Source organism: Vulpes lagopus, chromosome 11 (genome assembly GCF_018345385.1).
Source record: "Vulpes lagopus strain Blue_001 chromosome 11, ASM1834538v1, whole genome shotgun sequence".
Classification (NCBI taxonomy): Eukaryota; Metazoa; Chordata; class Mammalia; order Carnivora; family Canidae; genus Vulpes; species Vulpes lagopus.
The window spans coordinates 60,294,517-60,318,535 of record NC_054834.1 but is presented as its reverse complement, the minus strand read 5'-3'; the positions used below and the strand labels follow the sequence as shown (position 1 = coordinate 60,318,535).

Below are 24,019 nucleotides of genomic sequence, written 5' to 3'. Positions count from 1 at the left end.
CACATAATATAGTAAATTTGAAAATAAATTTGAAAATATCATGTATAACATAAAATACTTTCCAGATCTTTGATACTGATAAACGTGGAAAGACTATTGGAAATATACAAAAGTTTTTATATAAATAAAGATGTTTAAGGTAACCTGAAAGAAGCCTAATAAAATAGTATTAATGATGACTGAAATGTATTAATAATATAGTAAACAAGCAGCATAGCCTTGTATTTAAAAGCATGGGTTCTGAAGCCAAACTCCCTAGATATGAATCTTAACTTTGCCTCTTACTAACCCTGTAACCTTGGGGAAAAAAAAAATCAGTCAATGTCATTTGCTTTAGTTTTCTTAACTGAAAAATGGGAATAGTAATACTAATTTCCTTTTTTTATATGGATGGAAAGAACTTCTACAGATAAAACACATGTGTAAATATGAAACAGTAAATGGTGACATTTTTATTATCTTCATGATTTTCATCAAGAACTTAACATATAGAGAGCAATGTATTAAGTGCTTTGTATACATTAACTCATTTTATCTTCATAATCTTAGGAGGTAGGTAACATTATCATCTCTATTTTATAGACGAGGAAAATGAGACCTGGAGAAATCAAGCAAGTTGATCTCTAACATCCATACATTAAGTGGGTCAGAAATCACATACACCCTGAACAATTCTGGAGCCTGCTATATTAACCATGACACTGCAAAAAGTAATAAAAGATTCCACCAGTTTAAAATGACTAGATATCCCATACTTCTTATTTTCCTACATTCTATCATAGTTCCATAGTTCCATCTTAGCACCATCTAAAAAGCAGTTGCCCTCAGTGCCTATAATTTGGTCAAAATGTCCTTATGAGGGCAGCGCGGTGGCTCAGCGGTTTAGCGCCGCCTTCAGTCCAGGGCGTGATCCTGGAGTCCTAGGATCAAGTCCCACATCGGGCTCCCTGCATGGATCCTGCCTCTCCCTCTGCCTGTGTCTTTCTGCCTCTGTCTCTCTCTCTCATTCTGTGTCTCTATGAATAAATAAATAAATCTTTTTAAAAAAATGTCCTTATGAAAACTACTGTGACTCCTTCACAAACCTTTATGTCTGTTGTCAATCAGAACAGTTTGAATAAGGTTTCTCAACCTTGGCAAGTATTGACACTTCTTTGTTCTTTGTAGTGTGGGTTGTCTTGTGCATTATGGAATGTTTGGTACCATCCCTGACCTACACTCATTGGATGCCAGTAGCATGTTCCCAGTTGAACAACCAAAGTGTTGGTATCCTGTATATATGTATGATACAAACATGTATCATGAAGGACAGCCCAAGTTAGGAAGAAGCTAAAAAGGTATAGGCTTGGGACACCTGGGTGGCTCAGTGGTTGAGCACCTGCCTTAGGCTCAGGTCATGATCCTGAGGTCCTAGGATCAAGTCCCACAACAGGCTCCCCGCAGGGAGCCTGCTTCTCCCTCTGTGTCTCTGCCTCTCATTCTATGTCTCTCATGAATAAACAAATTTTTTTAAAAAAAGTCATAGGCTTAGTGCATTATAATGCATTGGCTTCAGAATTGTAAAACCTTGGGGTTAAAAGAAACTAAAAATTATTGACTCTAGCCACCTGCTTCATTTACTCAATTATTCATTTAACAAACATGCACTGAGTACCTATCACATGTTCCCTGCCTGCACAGAGGGGACCTCAAAGAGTTCTCAGTCTATTGGGGAAGACAATAAAGGAAAACAAACACAAAATATGGCAGGTGCATGGTCAGAGGTCTCCACAAAGTATTGAGGGAATAGAGAGCAAGGACACCTGCCACAGCTTATGGTAGACAAGAAAGGCTCCCCAAAGGAAGGACATAAGGTAGGACTTAAAGGACACAGAGAGTGGACAAAAGAGTCAGAACATAATCCAGATAGCAGAAATGATGTAAAGACCCAGAGTTATGCAATAATATGATGGACCATTGGGAGGAGGTTAAACACACAGTGGATAGAAATGGAGCAAGGAAGGTGGGAAGTAGTCCGATCAGAGCCTGCACACAATGCTTAGAATACTCACACTACCCAAAGCAGACCATTCCATCTTTTAGATGATTGAGACTATTGGAAAAATCTTCCTTAAATGTAAGGCAAAATCTACTTCTCCAGGAAACAAAGCTATTGGTATAAAGTGAGGAAAAGGCCAGGTCTAAAGCAGTATGTCTCAAAATATGAGCCAGCTGGAGAATTGGGGAACCCTCATATTTAGCAACACAAAGTGATTCTTCTCTACATCACAGCTCTAGGGCCATATGCCTTCACATGAAGAAACATGGTGAGGGATGACAGCCAGTGTAAGCATTATTATTTACAGAGGCAAGAAGAAAAACAGAATCTTCTTTTTTTAAGAAAGCAAGAGATTTTTTTTTTTAGTAAATTCTACCCCCCAAATGGGGATCAAACTCCTGACTCCAAGGTCAAGAATCACACACTTTTAAAAAATAAAAAGTCACTTGCTCTACCGACTGAGCCAGCCCAGTGCCCTCCAAAAAACAGAATCTTGACTCTTTCATTCCAGCATGGAGAACTTTAAGATGCTCAGCAAAGACGTGACTAGGTTTTATCCCTGGTGAGGAAGAGAATTAAGCAAGGCTGGGAGTGGAGAGAAGGAAAAGAAATCAAATGGTAAGGGGATGGCTGGGTAAGTGGGGCAGGTAACCAAGTCAAGTATTAAAACAAAAAAAGTGTTATCTAAACCAGTTTGTATTTTGCAGAAAATGAAGTGCTAACTTTCTCACCTCAAAACCCTGGTATCCTTCCCAGGGTGAGGCTATCCGGTACCTTTATAAAAATTAAAAAGCCTCTCCACCTAACCCCCATGTTGGAATTGGAAAAAAGTGAGTCTAGCTCCACAGTCCTTAGCTGTGCACAATAGAGGGCAGTAGCCTCAAACCTTCCCAAAGGTCACACCACCTCCTCTTTCTTCCTTACTTTCAATAATAGCTAACAAGCACTGACTATATGCAAGGTACCAGGAGAAATACAAAGTGAAGTATTAAATGAAAGAAGAGAGGACCCCCCCCCTCCCAACTCCAAAAGAATGATTGAAGGGAGATAATGGGCAAGAATGGGCATTCCTGAGAGGATGTAAGAGGGCTGAAAATCTCAGATCTACAGGTTCCTGGGAGAATCTTTTATCCCAGCACTCCACTTCTGACCATTGTCTGGTCTCAGACAAGCATTAGCATAACCATTAGCCTCTCTGCAATGTAATTATTCTTGGGCTGGCTTACTCTGGCCCCCTGCCAAACAGGAACATTCACAAATCTACATATGAATTTGGGGTAGGGGATTTTTAATATACTCTTCCTGAACATCCACTCACTGCTTACAGCTGCTGCTCTGATGCAGTCTATTTCCACCCCCCTAGCAACCACCTCCTTGAAATACTGATCTTACGGATGGTTTACCATGGTTTACCATGGTACCTATTTCCCTTGGTCCTTCATTCATCCACTGAACAGCATTTACTGAGCATCTATTAAGTGCCAGACCCTGTGACAGAAAATGAATAAGGTGAATAAGGAAGCCATGGTTTCTTCCCCTAAGCTAACTAGATCTAGAGGGGACAGCACTTATTTAACTAGCAATTATAAATCTGATGATTACCAAAGGGGACACTGAGAATGCAATGGGAGCTTATCCTTACTAATGGGAGCTTCCCCAGACTAGGACCAAATACAATACCTATCCATATATGAATTCTACAGCAGGATCCTTGGAGTTCTACTTTGGAGAGTTCTGGAATCTCTACCTTTCTGACAGTAGAAGCAAAGACTCAGTCCTGATACATCCGATTGCCAAAGAAGGGATCCTAGACTTACCTCATCTTCTCCTTTAAATTTGCTGGTCACACTTAATGGGTTCCAAAGCAGTCACAATCAGAATTGTCCTTGTCTTCCTCTCCTCAGGCACTTCTCTCTAGTAAGTTAAGCGACCACTAGGACAAAGTTGGAGGCTGTACTCCAGGGAAAGCTCAGTGTAACTTTGGAAAATACCTCCCCGAAGGGCCATATCCCAGATGCTCAGGAATTGCTAGAGTCCTCTTAACTATTTGTACATGTTCTCTCCTGCAGCACTCAGGAAATTTTGTACTCCAACCATAGGTTATATTTTATTTTGAAGAATCTACATTTTATTTTATTTTCAGAGTTTTGTTTATAACCTAGTCATGAAAAGATAAAGCACTTTCTAACCTGTCTATGGTAGAAGGTTTACCTATAATATCATTACATTTTCTCAGTCTACTTCAAAAAACCCAATGTCTCTCACAAAATTAAATAAATCTGAGTGCTCTCCACATTGTAATTTTGCATTTTGCATGTGCCAGGCAAAATAATACTACCTTCTGTCACCAAAATAAAAGCAGCGCATTTACAACTTCAAATCCATGAGCTTATTAAAAATCTTATTTTTAAAAATTCACTCTCTTGTAGTTGGGCAATAAACTTGAAAATACTTTAATGCTCTGATTGTCAAGTAGGTATAGATAATGACATTAAATATGAATAAGCACATCATTTCATGGGTGCAAGATAAGTTTATAAAATATAAATGCTCTGACAGTAAGAAAACATACTGCTATACTCAATTATATCATCTGTTCAAAATACAATTGGTTCTATGTTTGGTAAATAGAATAATCCAGGTCACATTCCTGTGTTCAACTGAGTTTCTAGTCCCTCCCTTTTCTCTAAATACTTGTGTTGTTTCTGCATGTTCTTAAGTGTCATCATGTATTGCTATAGGCATGATGGCTATATTTAACTAATAATGACAGTGGTTGTCATTAGATTTTAACTCAGTAACACTAGTCTGACATATCATTTGAAGTATGTCTTCAATTTAAATTTGATTAAAATTACAAACATCCCATCTATTGTGCCAATCAAAATGTTGTCACCCTTTCCCTGAACTTTTCTATGAACTTTCTTGAAATAAGTTATGGCAGTTTAAAGTGAAGGCTAGCCTTGGGTCATAAACATATTTTTAAAAATGACTCTTGGAATAGAGCAGAGCAAGGCCATTTGGGGCTCCTTATTAAAAAAACTTGAGTTTGACTTACATTCTAAATAAATTCTGAAGGCAAAAAGCATAATATAGTGAGAGTTCAAAGGCTCTAATTTGGATTCCTATATCATGCTATGTACACCAGTGCTCAGCAGGGATTTTATTTTATTTTATTTTTAAGATTTTATTTTTTATTCATGAAAGACACAGAGAGAGAGGCAGAGACACAGGCAGAGAGGGAAGCAGGCTCCACACAGGAAAGCTGATGTGGGACTCGATCCTGGGACTCCATCCTGGGACTTGATTCTGAGACTCGATCCTGGGACTCCAGGATCACACCCTGGGCCAAAGTCAGGTGCTAAACTGCTGAGCCACCCAGGGATCCCCCTCAGCAGGGGTTTTAATTTGGTTGTGTGCATTTTAAGATTGCAGACCTAGCAAAACCTTTGGTAGTAAAATCAGGTTCTTGTGACAACCTGCATGAAAAGCTGGTGGAAATATGCCTGACAAGAGAGAGAGCAAAAGAAGGAAAATAAATAAAGATCAGGTGGAAATACAATGTTTTAGACACCTATTATATATGGCAGTCTTTTATATACATCATTATATTTACTCCTCCTAATAACGCTGTGAGGTGTCTACTATGCGTTCAATTTGTGAATAAGAAAACTGAGACTTAGAGAGGTTAAGTGCCTTGCCTAGGTCCACACTATAGTTTGCTTCCCTGGCGGTAATGAAGAAAGTAGAGATAAATGTTTTTCTTGTTGTTTTCCTGAATCTAGCTAGCTATTCTGAGGAGGGAGGAGTGCACACAGGGTTCTGATTAACAACCTTGGGATTTTAATAGCAATTGGAATCTTAGTTATGTTTAAGAAATGCTATTCTCAGTGTTCTGTTCAGACCAGGCATTTATAGACATTTAATTTTCAAATGATTTATCTTTCTTTCAAATCAAAGATAATATCTAATAATCCTTTAAGATGTTATTACCTCAGTTTTACAGGTAAGGTCACTAAAGCACAGAACAATCTATTCAAGGACATATAAGAGAGACTAGAATCTTGCAAGATCATCTGACTTCAAGTCTAGTGTTCTTGCCACTAAATAATAATGCATTTCTCATGTCTTTCCTAACAGATGTCTGAAAGCTTTAAAAACTAATGGTCTAAAAGGCAAGCCTCTGAAAGAGGACCTGCCTAAAAGATTTGATTTACCGTTTACTACAAATGCCTATTTCATTTGACGAATTACCTCCTTTTGTTTCCATGACATCATTTGTTCCAATACCACCCTTTTGATTTTCTTTAAAACACCATTGTCAATAAATACCTTATATAGTTCTTTACATATTTATTGTCTTTGCTCCTTCTACCCCACTAAAGTCTATGAGACCTCTGTCTTGCTCACACCATAACCTTAAGATTAGAGCAATGCCTGGCACTCTATAGGGACTCAATAAATACTATGATTGAATGAATGAATGGTCATTCTTTATTTTTCTGCCTCCTTAGATAGAGAACTACATTTTTTTTAAATCTCCCACATACTCTCTCAACTCTAGTCAGGGAGATATTCTCTCTGTCTACTTTTACCCCCACGTAGCAACAATTCGAGGTGATAAAAAAAAAAACCAGTATTTATTACCCTTCTGAGTTAGTTCATGCTCTGTGAGAATTAAAATTTATCTGGTTTCTTTGCAGCTACAACAGAAAGACCTTATCCAAACTCCTTAAGGTCAGATGTAATTCCTTAAATAGAATTTTTGGATTCAAAAGTGTTAATACAGTGCATGTATCCTAATAGTGCATAGATCATCTATTATGTAATGCATCCAGCAAGGTGTAGGGTAGCAGCCCATAATCAAACAGTATTTTTCAACAAACCAAGTGGTTAACTACATAAGGTTCTCTTACCAAAGGCATGAAAAAAATTGTTTTATCTTCTGAAATTTTGGATTTTGGAATTGCATAGAAGACATTATGGAGTTGTTAGCACTAGCTTAGGAATTATGAATAGTAAATATAATACCCTTAAAGCACATAACTCAGTGCTTGACATGCAGGAAGTATTCAAATTATCAGGACAGCTATAGGTTTGCAGGCACCCTCACTAAACAGGTGTACATGACTATGTCAAGGATTTAGATGATTCTCAGTGATTTAGTAATTTACAGAGATGCTGCTTCATGCATGGTCTTGATTTGCCTATTAGCTAAGGACAGTTTTTGGAGGGTCTATCTCCCACAACAGACTTCATCTGTTTACAGGGTAAAGGTATTCTTTAAAAAAAGAAAAGATTTTATTTATTTATTCATGAGAGACATAGAGAGAGGGAGAGAGAGAAGCAGAGACACAGGCAGAGGGAGAAGCAGGCTTCATGCAGGGAGCCCGACATGGGACTCGATCCCAGGTCCCCAGGATCCCACCCCAGGCCAAAGGTGGCACTAAATTGCTGAGCTACCAGGGCTGCCCAGGGTATAGGTATTCTACATACTTATTTATAGGTTTTAAACATTTGGGATAGGGAAATAAATAAAATATATGCCAAAGCTTTATCCTCACTTGTAGAAATAGATTAAAGAATCATGTGCTGGGGTGTCTGGGTGGCCAGTCAGTTAAGCATCTCGGTTCAGGTCATGCTCTCAGGGTTGGGCTCCATGCCAAACGTGAAGCCTTTTTTTTTTTTTTTTAAAGATTTTATTTATTCATGAGAGACAGAGAGGCAGAGGGAGAAGCAGGCTCCATGCAGGGAGTCCCATGCGGGACTTCACCCCGTGTCTCCAGGATCTGGCTCTGGGCTGAAGGCAGCACTAAACCACTGAGCCACCTGGGCTGCCCCAAACATGGAGCCTCTTTGAGATTCTCTCCTTCTCCCTCAGCCTCTTCCTTTCCCACCCACACCCGAAAGAATCATGTGCTATCTCAGAAGAAATTAAGGGTTTTTTCTCTATTAATGTCATATTCTTGTTTTCGAATATATGCAGCTAAGTGGGAGATAAAGTGGACTGACAAATAATCTCTCCTAATACAAATACTATTCAAATGATATGGTAACAAGGAATTTGAGAAAGCCCACCCTAACTCCTGTGGTAGTTGCTCAAATGGAGTAGTGCTCCCCCCACAGGTGATCATCACAAAGCCCAATATTAGCTTCAGCGGACCACAGCAGTCCTCGGGACAGTCAGCACTAAAGCATTGTCTTGAGATCTAGCCTCAAAAATAGCAAGGTATGATTTGAGGCAGGTGGTGGGTTATTTCTTGAAACTTGTGCTTTTAACACAACCATTTAAAAATCAACAAATTCAGAAGACACATAATGGAACAAAATATAATGCAGGAATCCAGGTTCATTAAACTAATGCATTTTTTGAAAAACAAACTATGACAGAACATTTCATTATTGACGCAGACAGGAGAAAAAGTGTTATGCTGCTATTTAGAATGTGTCTTGTGTGTCGTGGAATTGAAATATTTCCAAATCATCAATAATTAAAATGATGAGAATCCATCATTTCACTGACATTTACTTCTACATGAAAAGATGGCCTATTTTAAATGTGCTCACACATATTCTTGTCAATCACAAGCTGTCACAGCAAATTATTTCATTTTGTAGATCACATGGCAGTTAGCAGAAAATCTCTAGGTTTAAATTTAGATCTTAGGTGTAGTAGCAAGAACTCTTTTCATGGATTTTTTTTCTGTGACTACATCTTCACAATACAGTATATTAAAGATGTAAAATCTTATTCATAGTACTCAGTTTCACTTCTAGTTAACAAAGCTCAGGACTGAAATGAATCACTGTAAGTGATAGCTCTAAAAGCCAAACAGTAGAATAGAATATATAAGAAAAAAAATATAAAACTAAAAAAAAAAAAAAAAAAAAGCAATCAGAACTTTACACAATGGAATTTGGACCTAACTCATTAGTTTTTTTTTTCTCTCATCTTCTTTAAGACATTAAGCAATTGCAGGCCATTTCTTATGCTAGGTTGGCACTGCCTACAGCTTCTAGGAGTTATAAAGGAGCTAGACTCTTCTGGTGTAAGAATTTTCACTGTATCCATTAAAGAAGATTCAGGAAATGGTGAATAAAACTAAGTTCATGCCCAAGGATCTGAAAACTTTAAAAATATGTCTTCGAACAATTCATTGACTATATCTCCACAATTCTAGCAGAATCATTAATAGATTTCAGAATCTTCAAATGGCACAAATATATGACAAATTAGGACAGTTGATCTTCATCAACAGTCTTTATTAAAAAAGATCCCATTTTTCTCATACGTAATCTTCTACTTAGGCATTTAAGTTCAAAATGTAAGAATTATTCTACTAGTACATTTCAACAGGGAATGCTTCGTGTCAGTCTTGACCTTGGCTTGACCTCTATAAGAAAGCTTTGTGTTTCGAGGTATGTGATGAATAGCTCTCTGGCTTTCTATTAAATCCAGTGGCACTAACTGTCAACAGTGGTACTCAAAAGGGAGTAGTAAAGTAGTTAAAAATCAGAGATGTTTCTTAGGTCTTTTTCAACTCTAATAAATCTGGAAATAGGTCTCAGGCAATTTTTACTACCTACACTGCTTTTCCAAAGAATAAGAAAACAATGAAGTATGAAAATATAATTGTCAAAATATATGTAGGCTTATTTGGACTTCTTGTACCAGAAATAATGTAAATTTTCCTTTGGAGGACCCATTTGATTTACGTTGTTGAATAAGATTCTCAGTTTTAAGGATTTATAACTTATTTACTCAACTTAAGCTCTTTAAAGACCAAGACTTCTATCCCTAAGCCAGGACTGTATACGTAGCAGGTACCTAATAAAATACTTATTGGTTTAAATTTAGATTGAATTGAGCTGAATTTAATATCAGAGATGAAAGAATAATGTAAAAAAAGAAGTCAGACTACAAGTTCTTTTTTTTATCTGAACTGGCCTAGTACCTGGCATGTAGTAGGCTCTCAATGAATGTTTGCTGAATGAATGAAAATCCTTATATTAGGGTAATGACCAAACACTGATTCTAATGCCTGTTGCTTAATCGCATATAAAATACACATATTCACGTGGAAAGATACAATAGAAACACCCAGTTCTGCCAGCTGTTTCCCCCCGTTTACCTTTAGAATGCCTCCTTACTCTAAATTTATCTACAACCTTTGAAGCTATTAATACATGTCTTATTTTTATGGTATACTCAAAGTAAGTTGGCAAATTATTGATTATCTACAAAACACATGCAAGAAAGGTAATTTTACCTTGACTTGAATAAGTACATGTGAATATGTGGGATTATATGTGAAATCTCCCTACACTTCTCTCAAATTATTTAATTCAAGTTAAAGACTATACTATGTATATATAATATTTATTTACATTTATATTCTTAAGGTTCTGGAAGAAACCAAGTATCAGTCTCTAGGCTTATAGGCTTATCTATGAGCTTAACTTAGACAAGTGGCTTTTTCCTCACTATACTTATCCTAGGTCTTTTTAATGGACATGTGATATGCTAGTCTGTGTCCAAGCTCACCTACAATTTCTTTTCTCAAAAGACAAGGCACATCTGCCACCTGCTCTACTCCGTGTCCCAGCAACAACTGTCGAGCAGCATAAAGATTGATTATCAGTCAAAAACCATTGCACAACACCAGATTTTGGTGGGTTAAGCTTGCTGATCCAGCAAGAGATGGTGTGAAATTTTCAGGAGTGTGTGCCAACATTTTGGTGCTAAAAGAACAGCAGTGCATGTCACAGTGAAACACAGCCAAAGATATGCAGACAAAGCAGAGAAGTTTTTTTGTTCTGGACTTGGCTTTAAAAAGGATAAAAGAGAAAACAAAAAGTAGGAGGAAATTAGTTTGTACATTTAAAAATCATCCACCAGACTAGTCATGTGTGTAACACTGTTATTTTAGGCATACATGTCCAGAAAAATTTCTAAGAAGTCAGCTATAAATAATTTTTATGTATCTCTTCTATAATACCATTATCATATGGAAGGCAAGTATTTCTTATTGATAAAAATAATCAAAGATTTTAAGGAAGCACTTATTATATATATATGTAAATATAAAAATAGTCTCAGAAACATTTACCCAGAAAGACTCGTGCTTTTATACAAGATGATTTATATAAATGATTCAATGAAACAATATAAAAGAAGTCATAGTTTAAGTTAAATCAAGGTTTGAAAAACATATGGGTCTATATACTCTTACATAGGTAATTTTTAGAGAGTATTGTAGCAACAAGTTTCTTTATCTTGAACTTTCTACTGAATTCAAGAAATTATTTCCTGGTGATCAAGTATTTTCAAAGAGATGGAAACCCTAGTATCATCTTATATAAGAACATTAATAGAGGAAGAATTTTCATCACCTCATCTGTAATGAACTCCAGAATTACTTTTCATCCACTTACGCAATTATTGCCTAGACTTGTCCTTGATTCACCAGCTTTGTAGCAGTTGCAGAAAAAAAATACTTCTAATAAGGTATTAAAAGTATAGAGGAATACAGACAAAGTTCTTATGTCATTTAAACGTGATTACCACATACAGCACTTTATAACAGACTATGGTACAACATGCTTATAAGAATATTCTTAGATAGTACTTTTGTTTCTTTCTTCAAATGTATTCTTTCCTACCGAAGAAAGATAAATGTCTGTCTCATTTTAGAAAATCACATTTCTGAAATCTTAAGAACAAGGAACTTAAAAAAAAAAAACCCTTACCAGCAAATATGCCTAAAATACATAGATTTTTATTTTGTGTATATATTATTATAAACATAAATTACATATATATGTATGTGAATATATATATATATATATATATATATATATACACACACACACACACACACACACACACATCTCAAGGTTTAAAAAGTCAAGTTGCAGTATTTACCTTATGAAAAATTTTGTTAGGAAAATCCATGTATGTAAGAATTATATGTTCATTCTGACATTTTCATAGTTATGTTAATGCTATCTGAAAAAAGACCAAGAGTGTAAATGAATAAAATGCTACTTGAAACTTTGAACTATTTTCTGAGAGAATAAATCTAATGAATTATGTCTGTTGGATGTCACAGAAACTAAACAGTAAATTCAATAATCTCTGATTTAATTTATTATATTTTCACCATTTAACCTCCTGCAGGCTCCCTAATGTCTATTCAGATCTATATTAAATTAAGCACCAATGCTAATGAAGGGCAATAAACGTGGCTGTCAGTGGATTTTTCTTTCATTAAGCACATTATCCTCTTACTGAGCTGTAAATGCGTAAACATTAGTTTTGTTAAACCATGCAAAAAAGACAGGATGAAAATCATTTTTTAATTGCACCCCTTAAGCAATTTACTGTGGGTGGGGGTAGGGTTTTTTTCCCCCTTTTTTACCTTTAATTTTTTTGAATGGATCTAAAAAGGGCTCTCCTGTTGAAACATAAACGTCGGCTTCATGGGGTATATCTTCAGGTTTGAGGGCTTCAGTACCGTCTGCCAAGAACACTCGTCGTGCGGCCATGTTCAGATTCAGCTTTTCTGTGCACTCCTCCAGCAACTAGAAGACAGCAAGCAAGAGGTAAGAGAAAGTGATTTAGGACAAAGAAAGCAACACATTGCCATGAAACAAAAGGTGCTAACAATGAAAACAAACACCCATTGAGTCACTGGCCAAGTTAAGTAACTCAAGTAACTCCACCAACATATTTTCTGGCACTTCAAAATAGAAAACAAAAGGTAAATCACAGCATTGAGACCATCTAATGATTGTCTAGTTTTAGTCCTTATTCTGTTAGTTTAACAACTCCACAAGATACAAAGCCATTGTATCTGTTTAATTCAATATACAATTTATATATTGATAAAAAAGAAAGGAATAAAATACTTGTGAGATCTATGTCTATATAAAAGCAATTTACAGATTCATTACTAAAAAAAATTTTTAACACAATAAATGCCATGCTTTTCATTTCTTAAATTATAAAAAAGCTAGGAAAGATATAAAGCACTGAAAACTTTTGAACACTATTTACCAAGGTGATGGTTGGTACCGTAACTTTGGCACAGACCGTCCTAGATCCATTTTTGTAAGCTGTTACTGTAATCACTCTGGGATGAAGTTTCTGTCTTTGAGACAGTCTATGCCAATTCTGGGCTGGCTGAAATTTTAAAGAAGAGAACTCTGCAACTCTGAAAGAAAAAAAAACCCCACAAAATTGATGCATGTTAATTAGTAAAAACGTTTAAATAAATATTATCCTATTTTTTATAGATAAAAGCCCTAATGATTGCTCCTAAGTATTCCTTAAAAAAAAAAAAAAACTTTTATAAGGCTGTCCGTATCTACTTAAATATTTTAAAAATTTTAATACAGGATAAGTTTGCTAAATCTGTTTATGTAAAACACCTGAGAATAAATGATTTTACCTATTTACTTATAAAACACCACAATACTCATTTAAAAAAAATAAATGCATACATGTTGCGTTCTGATAAAAACAAAAAAACAGTAATAATCCTAACATCATGATATAGTAAACATAGTAAATGGCTAAGATATTCCCTTAAGTTTTATGTATACCAAAGTCCTCTGATTTTTTAAAAAGATCTGAAATTCAAATAGTTTCTTACTCTAAGTTTCTTATTCTAAAGTTAGTTGTAACTGCTTTCATCTCAAATTGTTCAGGGATAGAAAAGGAAGATTTCTAAGTTCTGTCTTCATTCAAAATCAGTTTCAATTCTTATTATTTTCTCAGTAAAAGTACATGGCAAATGACTACCATGTTGTGTTTTTTATTTCAGAGTTCTGTAACTAATGCTGTTAATTCATAATGCCACAGAAGCAAAGTAAACATTTTGTTTTTGTTTTTTTTTTAAAGATTTTATTTATTTATTCATGAGAGACACAGAAAGAGAGAGGCAGAGACACAGGCAGAGGGAGAAGCAGGCTCCATGCAGGGAGCCCGACGCGGGACTCGATCCCGAGTCTCCAGGATCATGCCCTGGGCCAAAGGGGCAGGCGCTAAACCGCCGAGCCACCCAGGGATCCCCGCAAAGTAAACATTTTGAAAGAAAAACTTTAGGTAATAAAATCACAACATACCCAACCTTATCAAATATATGAAAATAATGGGAGTATCAGTTTCTTGGTTTGATTTTTGCTTTTGCCAACATTTTCCTCTATCCATAAATTCTTAGGGTAACAGTTTATGATAACAATTTTTTTATAATTTTTTTTAAAATTTATTCATGATAGTCACACAGAGAGAGAGAGAGAGAGGCAGAGACACAGGCAGAGGGAGAAGCAGGCTCCATGCACCGGGAGCCCAATGTGGGATTCGATCCCGGGTCTCCAGGATCATGCCCTGGGCCAAAGGCAGGCGCCAAACCGCTGCGCCACCCAGGGATCCCTATGATAACAATTTTGACGTGAAAACACATGCACAAAATTATTTTATAAGTACATTTCAATTCGATTTTATTACAAAATATCGATTAAATATCAGAACTATGCATTTTACTTTCTGAACAAGTATCTGGTAAGCAGATATTTTGTAGTCCTAGCCTGATTCTGCTTCAAATATTTTTTTCTGAGTTTCATATTATCTACATTGAAGTGTATTTCATGTTTTCCACAAATGTAATTAGCAACATTCTACTCAGGTGCTTTCAAAGAAAAAATAAAAACAGAAACAAAACCCTAGAGATGTGTTACATTTTAATGTCTGAAATAGTCAATTGAATCATTATAAATTCTGCTCAAAGGAAAAAGCTTCAGCAGTCGGTTAAAAGAACAGAGAACAGCTTTGATTACCTCAGTTGACCCACTGGAGCACTGACAGGTCTGTTTCTCTTGGATGCTGATATAAAACAAGAATTGTTTTTACTGTTTGATTTGTAGCTATATGGGTCTGATATTTCATCATGGCTATGATCTGATGCTGTTTGATGTGTGGAGCAATCTTAAAGTCCTGACCCTTCTGATACTGCCACTGAATGCAAAAGTCTGTTGGGGCCAAACTGAGGTTGCAAATAATCTTCCATAGTTTTAATAACTGCTTTTGCCTGGGATGACATAAACTCTCTGAAAGAAACAATCTATGGAAGAATACAAGTCAACTGATTTGTAATTACTTATTAACAACCACCATATAACTGGTTGTGTGCCATGTGCTAGACAAAATACTACACACTTAGTCATTATTTTGTTTAATCCATAGGATATCCCTGGGAAGTGGGTACTATTTGTATTCCCATTTTACAGATTTTAGAAATTGTGGTTCAGAGAGGCCAATTAACTTGTCCAGGCTCACAAAATTAGTAAGCTGACAGGGTGGGAAACTGAACCCAAGCCTGACTTAAAATAAAGCCCACATTCATAACCATTAAATTGAATTGCTTTACTCTAGAAAGTTTGTGTCATAAAAAAAAAAACTTTGTGTCATGCTTGAAACGATGTAAGTAAAATTTTAAAATTTTAGATTTATTAAAAACTAGCACCCTGCTCAGTATTAGGAAATATAAAAGTTAAGAGATGTGGCTTCTACCTTCAAGAAACTTGCAAACTATCACTTAATAAAGAGAATATATGTTAAACAAGCCTCTTAGAACTATGAGTGTGTATTACCTATAAATGCAAAAACAGGGGCACCTGAGTGGCTCAGTGGTTGAGAACCTGCCTTTGCCTCGGGTCATGATCCCAGGGTCCTGGGATCAAGTCCTGCATTGGGATCCCCTCAGGGAGGCTGCTTCTCCCTCTGCCTATGTCTCTGCCTCTCTCTGTGTCTCTCATGGATAAATAAATAAATAATCTTAAAAAAATAAATAAATGCAAAAAGAATTCCTTGAAGGCAAACTTATATTGGATGGAATAGAATTGATAAAGGCTTCATAGCAGACTGGGATTAGGGTGACCGATTCATCCCAGTTTGTTCAGGACTGCCCTGGCTTTGGCACTAAGAGTCACACACCCCAGGAACTCCCTCAGTCTCAGACAAATTGAGACAGTCAGTCACCCCACCTGGTAGTTAAGCTTGGAGGAATAGCATTTAGATCAACTATGATGTTTGAACAGAGGACCATATGACCTGTGACAATAAGTAAATCCATGTAAACACCAAGTTAGGAAGATTGAATATATAGAGAATTTGCTGGTATTATAAAATGAAACAAGCTTCACCATATTTAAGAATGTTAACCTGTGTGATGATTAGGTATGAAAGATAGTGAGCTTCCATGTATTTGTATTTTTATACAAACTAAATCTGCTTCTGTCGAATTTGTAAGTTCCTCAAAAGTTCTTAAACATAATATAATATAACCCCACCCACCCATGGAATTATAAACCATAATGCTTGGTGTGGAAGGCTTGGCACAGAGAGCCCCTCCTCCAAATTTTTCTGATCCACCAATGGCATTATAATCACAATGATTTTTTCTGGCATGTCCTCTCTGTTCACAAATGTGTAAAATGGTTAATTATTTCTTCTGAAAGAATGGAAAGTGGTCATGTGCCATGGGGAAAATAGATGTGTGCATGTAGATGACACTTGACACAGTGGATCAATAAAACTAAAACACTGGGATCCAAGCAGTTGTATTCATTGTTACATGTTTCTATCCAAGTCAGTCCTGGATTGACCATAGATAGCTCTAGTTAGAGGAGTAATCTTCCCTACACTCTGAGGATCTACCCAGGCTCAAAACTTTGGCAAATTGGACATTAGCTCTGACAGAGGCAAGACCTCCCTTCAGACCATTTGAGCTACCTGAGATTTTGACAGCAATAGTAAGTGATGGCATGTGGCAGCGGTCATGTCTCAGTGGCAGTGTTTCTGCAGTAACCGCAATGGAACTGAATGTGGTCACCAAGATCTTCAACTTCGGGGAAGATTAGTAAACAGGCAGGAGGAAAGATTTGCAGATCTCATAAACAGTTCCCAGTGCCCAGAGTCACTTGGAAAGCAAATTCTCATGTAAAGAAAGAAAACTAATTCTTTACATAATGCAGTATGGGTGTCTTTTTATTAAGATTTTATTTTTTCTAAGTAATGTCTACACCCAACGTGGGGCTTGAACTCCCAACCCAGAGATCAAGAGTCACATGCTCTTTCAACTGAGCCAGCCAAGTGCCCTGTTTCTTTTTTAATGAATGCATTTTGTTTTTTTCCAAATATTTTTATAAATATACTAATTATTTTATATAATAATCCATTATCACCCCACCAGAAAGTGAAAGGTTTTTATTTTTTCCATATTTCAAAATTTCAGCTGTATTGATGAGAGGGCAAAAGGCAAGCTGAGGGCAAAATTCAAACTGACACCCCACAATCCCCATGCCCTTTAAGGTGGGATATATATAACATTCCTCAGGTACTAGTGAGAGCTTAAGAACAAAGGCAGGAAGAAACAATTGGTCAACTGGTAAAGATAATAGTCATGCAGGATATGAAACTTCACTATAGTTTGTAACTGTCTTAAAGATTTACAAAAAAAAACACAATCTTAATAACAGCTAGACCTCCATGAACCTATAGATTCAATTTCCTTGGAGCCCTCCCCTCACCTTCACCTCCCATAGGATAGAAAATTCTATATAGGGCGGCCCGGTGGCGCAGCGGTTTAGCGCTGCCTGCAGTCTGGGGCGTGATCCTGGAGACCCTGGATCGAGTCCCACGTCAGGCTCTCTGTATGGTGCCTGCTTCTCCCTCTGCCTGTGTCTCTGCCTCTCTCTCTGTCTCTATGGATAAATAAATAAAATCTTAAAAAAAATTCTATATAATAAATCACTCCTCACAATCACAGAGCAGCTCTTTCTGCCCACGGGTCCGTCCCAGTACTCTCATAAAAAACATCTTTTTGCACCATAGAACGCCTCAAGTATTCTTTCTTGATCATTTTGCTTGATGACTGCATCATGTGTCAGACCTTTAATTCAATATTTTGCCTTTTTTACTTAAATACTGTCTTATAACCATCTTTCAGATAGCTATATGGTCTTTACAGATTATACTAGAATGTATAATCTTAACGAGTAATTTTACTTATATCTTAACTTCCTCAACCTATTCATGTAAATAAGTTATTTACTGTTTTTGTATGCTGGCAAACAGATCCCTTTGTCCCTCTGTCTCCTGATAAGAGCATTGGCATCCTTTATGGAAACTTGCATCCTTCTTTCTCCCAACAACCTCCCACATGATTCTGGTAGGATTAGGACAATAAATTATATGCAATTTACCTGGTAAATGGTTAAAAGAATTAAATGATATTTTATCATATATTTACTTATGATATGCTTTTTTCTAGTAATTTGTATCAAAAAGGGAAAGAAAAGGTCATTTTTCATATGAAAAAATAACTTTTGGCCCACCATCTGTAGTCTTCAGCTTTGATTTGTTTTATCAATGTTGATGACAGGTTTGCACTAGTTCTTACACATTATTAAACTCTTCTTTCTTATAACAATTGATGTGTTGCCTGGTCTTTGGGTGTGTGAGAGGATAATCACAGAACTGTTTGACAAAGCTAACTTGTCCCACACAGGGAATTAAACCTATACACATGGTTTGTTAAATTATTTTTTTTAAGATTTTATTTATTTATTCATGAGAGACACAGATAGAGAGAGAGACGCAGAGACACAGACAGAGAAGAAGCAGGCTCCATGCAGAAAGCCCGACGCGGGACTTGATCCCGGGACTCCAGGATCATGCCCTGGGCCGAAGGCAGGTGCTAAACCACTGAGCCACCCAGGGATCCCCTGGTTTGTTAAATTAATGCTGGAAATGAAAGTGTTAGGATCATTCAGCTCAAACACATTTGGGTTTCAGGTGATTTAGCTTGTTACTAGTATACACAGAAACATAAAAGAAAATAAAACCACTCCAGCAGGGCACAAAGAGAATTAGAAGACCATCAATTGCTCTTCAGAATATACTAGTAACTTAAAAACAATTCTCATAGAAATGATACTGTAATAGCATTGCATGGGAACAGATGGTAGCTACACTTGAGGTGAGCATAACATAACACATAAACTTGTTCAATCACTATGTTGTACACCTGAAACCAAGGTAACATTATGTGTTAACTATACTCAACTTAAAAAACTAGAAAACAGGGGCCCCTGTCTGGCTCTGTGACTCTTGATTCCTGGGTCGTGAGTTTAAGCCCCATGTTGGGTATCAAGCTTACCTAAAAAAAAAAATTATAAAACCTACCTCTGTCCTTACTCCTCATAGCTTCTGCTAACTTCCTCTATGTATCTCCCTATTTCTTTTTTTTTTTTTTTTGTATCTCCCTATTTCTGTACCACATTACTTTCTAGAGACTCTCTATGACTCACATTCAATGCTCCCCAAAGTTTAATTGCATCACTACCCGGTTTAGGACACCCCATTCGGATAGAACTCTCAAGCTAGGCAATCTCATAAGCCACTGGCAAGCCTGTGGAAATGTACCCAATAGTGGTCCAAAAACTATGGACAGGAGAGCAGGATAATAAGATGTACATGGTTTCGAGTAGAATGGACTCTCAGATGCATACTAAAAAGGGAAAACATACTTGGCAGGGGACTTGCATTGCCTGTCCCTATACCAAAATAAGCAGAGACACTGTATTGATTGGAGAGGAGGGCAAAGGAGGTAGTTCTATACTAGTTTTATACTAGCAGCAGTGAACCATCAGTGCTCTTTAGCAAATACAACTCTAATATGTAGATTATATTTCAATCACCATATTGTAGTCTCCTTATTTGTCTTTCTCTTATTCTCACCTTTTTTCTTTGAAAGATCCTTTTGCCTCCTATGGAAAAATTTCTTATAAATCCTATGACGTTTAGATTTATTAAAGTGAACTTATGCATAAGTTCAAATATCTATATCTCCACATATATATATCTTCCACCTCCAAATATATATATCTTCACATACTTATCTTCCCCCTGAAGTTTTTGCCCACTGAGAACTGTACTCTATATTCACATAGTTCCCCTCTGTCACCAAGACAGTCTTTGTCTTTTTTTTTTTTTTAATTTTTTTTATTTATTATTTATGATAGTCACACACAGAGAGAGAGAGAGAGAGAGAGAGAGAGAGAGAGAGAGAGACAGGCAGAGGGAGAAGCAGGCTCCATGCACCAGGAGCCTGATGTGGGATTCGATCCCGGGTCTCCAGGATCACGCCCTGGGCCAAAGGCAGGCGCCAAACCGCTGCGCCACCCAGGGATCCCAGTCTTTGTCTTTTAATTGAGAAGTTAGCCTATAATCTTACAATTTGTTTTCTATTTTTCCTATGTATTCTATGTTCCTTTTCATGCCTTTCTTGTTCTCTCCCAGATTAAATAATATATTTTTATTGTTCCATTTTCTTTTTTATTAGGCTTAAATACAAGTAAAGATTGAGTTTTGTCATCATGCAGTACTGAGGATATTTAAAGAATGTGATGCAGATTTTGATGACAAACCCAAAGAAGAACTAAAAAAATGCTTTGAAAAAAAAAATGCTTTGAGAAATGGCAGTTTTATTAGAATAAATTACTTCCTAAAGCGAGTAATTTAGAAAAGAAAGGAGGGCAGCCCCGTGGCTTAGCGGTTTAGCGCCACCTTCAGTCTGGGGTGTGATCCTAGAGACCTGGGATCAAGTCCCATGTCGGGCTCTGGCATGGAGCCTGCTTCACCCTCTGCCTGTGTTTCTGTCTTTCTCTCTCTCTCTCTCTCTCTCTCTCTCTCTCTCTGTCTCTCATGAATAAATAAATAAAACCTTTAAAAGTAATAATAATAATAAAATAAAAAAGGAAAGGAGAAGATAGTCACTTGGATGTAAATGTTCTGGTAGGTTTCCTTTATAAAACATCAGCAACATTACTTCTGAATTAGTTTATTTTCAGGTATTGGAAAAGACTATGTCTTTTAGCAATTGAATAATTCTTTAGAAATTAGGTCATAAAAGGAACAAAAATGAGATGTGTCTATATATATATTAAACTATGTATATTTTTAGGATTTTATGTGTGATTAGGTAAAGATAAAATAAAATGTCAAAATTTAACCATGAAGCAGTATGGATAAAAAACTATCAATTAATTAAAAACAATAACACTTTAGGGAAATGAATCTTTTTTTAAAAAAAGATTTTATTTACTTATTTGGAGATAAGGAGAAAGAGCACAAGGCGGGTGGGTGGAGGGGAAGGCGGAGGGAAGAAGGGTGCAGGGAGGGGCAGAGGGAGAGGGAGAAGCAGACTTCCCACTCAGCAGAGAGACCAACAAGGAGCTGGATCCCAGAACCCGGAGACCATGACCTGAGTTGAAGGCAGATACTTAACCCCTGGTAAATGAATCTATTAAATAATTTCTTTACACAATATAATGGATATGGTCATTAAACGGCACTACAAAGCTCAAAGGTACATTAGTAGATTAAGCTTTTATCCTTTTCTCAAACTACTATATCTCATCTGCATATCAGCTTATCATAATCAAAAAGACTGTCAAGGATAGATCTTATACATTATAGAACTTATAGCCCCCTTGATATTCTAGGCAACTATTTAATTATATTTTACTCTCTGTAATTTTCATTAAAACCAGTTTATAAGTTTTACTTCACAAATAACAACTAAGTAAAGATCTCAGGTCGAAAAGTATAAGAAAATATGCTTAGAGAGGAGGACAGAAAATGATACACCATGATAAGATTTAGAGGTATAACCCCAGTTGTGATGAGAGCATTTTTTCTTCCCATTTCTCTGCTTTAATAGCATTAGTGGATCTTGGTGGTTTTTTTTTATAGCAATTTGAGGAAAACTAATAAAGTCATACTTGTCAATCTTCTATTCAAGGACTTTTACCAGTTGGTGCTGCTCACTGCTCCTCTATAATATATCCTTCAGTTATACTTACACCACATTGCCTTCATTAGTTCTTACCTATATGTCTTTTGCCAGTGGTTTTCACACAGGTGTTCTATACCAATACTGTACATCTTAAAATAAGGTGGTATTTAATGAATATTAATCTAAACTCAGTGCTTACATTTTCTAGAACTCCTTCCATAATAACAATAATTGTCTAGTAGGAGAGAAAAATGTTATACAAATAGTCATTCATGTAAATTTATAATTACTAACTATGATTAGTACTGAAAGTCCTAGTTAGTAGGAAGGGGAAATTCAAAGGTTAGCAGAATAAAGGAAGCTTCAACAAAGCTGCTCAAACTGACAAAACACGTGAGAGGAGTTAAAGCTACTAAATCTTAATCAGGGCAGCCCCAGTGGCGCAGCGGTTTGGCACCGCCTGCAGCCCAGGGCGTGATTCTGGAGACCAAGGATCGAGTCCCCCATCGGGCTCCCTGCATGGGGCCTGCTTCTCCCTCTGCCTGTGTCTCTGCCTGCCTCTCTCTCTCTCTCTCTGAATGAATAAATAAATAAATATTAAAAAAATAAATCTTAATCATTCCTTATTCTAAATCATCCCCCCACATTCTGTATGAACTGATGTAATAATTTGCATATTGATATGTTTGCTTTGTGATTTGTTATGTGATTTCATATCCCTCTGCAAGAGTAAGATCTTTGTTTTGTATCTTTTACACTTCTACTAGAACTCAACCAGTAATTGATATGCAGGAATTATTCTTTGATAATTATGACATCATGCCAAAATGTGTCACAAAAATGCCACTGACAAACACAATTTTAGAAGTAAAATATGATAAAGTCAAAGCCAAGAGTTATGTCAGGTAATATTATTTAGTCAACAAATATTCCAGTGAGTTTTCCTTAAATGAAAAGCCACAGTTCTGTTTGAGGATTCATCCTCTTTATATGCTCATGGAAGATATCCCCTGATCAGCTTCATTGGGTAAATCCTCAGTGTCTAACACCAATGATGGTAATTATATTTCCCTTGTCCCTTGCATTAAGTAATCAGCTTGTGATCCAATTTTGGCCAATGAGACATGAAGCAAAGTCATCTGGGGAAAGGATTTTTGCCCCAGTAAAAAGAAACATAGGGGTACCTGACTGGCTCAGTCAATAGAGTATGCAACTCTTGATATTGAGGTTGTGAGTTCGAGCTCCAATTTGGGTGTAGAGGCAAAGGACACCAGACTCAAAAAAAAAAAAAAAACAAAAAACAACCAATTTGGGGGTAGAGATTACTTTTAAAAATCTTTTTAAAAAGAGAGATATAAGGGGCAGCCCTGGTTGCTCAGTGGTTAGCGCCGCCTTCAGTCCAGGGCCTGATTCTGGAGACCCGGGATCGAGTCCCACATCAGGCTCCCTGCATGGAGCCTGCTTCTCCCTCTGCCTGTATTTCTGCCTCTCTCTCTCACTGTGTCTCTCATGAATAAATAAATAAATAAATCTTAAAAAAAGAGATATAAGTGATCAAATATCCATTTTCTTTAGTCAAACATTGTTGAGTGAACATGCAATGAGCCACCTTGTGAATAGGAGTCATATCCAAAGATCTAGCCAATATTCTGAAGATGGCAGAGAGAAAGATACAAAGGACCAGGTTCCCTGAAAACACTGCTGAAACACTGAATTTAACCCTAGAACTGCCCTGCATCTGAGGTTCTTGTTATGTAAGATAATGACTTCTTCACTTTTAAAGTCATTTTCAGTTGAGTTTTCTATTACTTTGTGCTCATAGTAGCTCACCACATAATCAGCTCTCTAATCATAATTGCTTTACTTTTAGTTTTATTCAAAACCTTTACTAATTTTATAATGAGCTAAAGTATAAGCTATTATGGTATTTTCTAAACATTTTACTTTTACTTAATCAGGAACATTTCACCAGAAACTTCAGCATAAGCATAATAATGACACAGTTTTTTTATTTCCCTGCTCTTCGAAACACAAAGCATCCTTGGTGAATTTAGATTTCTATGGCAGAAATCTGCATGTGGCTAATAATTCTATTCATAAGTAGGAAGTGTGGCTACTT

At 36.5% G+C, this 24,019-nt stretch overlaps 1 protein-coding gene across 1 annotated transcript in view; it reads right to left on the bottom strand.

Annotated features, from left to right (window-relative positions):
- The window catches only part of DCDC1 (doublecortin domain containing 1), a 436,509-nt gene that overhangs the window by 403,177 nt on the left and 9,313 nt on the right, over positions 1 to 24,019 (bottom strand). Inside the window, 3 exon segments of the mRNA XM_041722357.1 lie at positions 12,460 to 12,622; positions 13,098 to 13,254; positions 14,879 to 15,148. Of these exon segments, the coding sequence (XP_041578291.1) occupies positions 12,460 to 12,622; positions 13,098 to 13,254; positions 14,879 to 15,148 (590 nt within the window).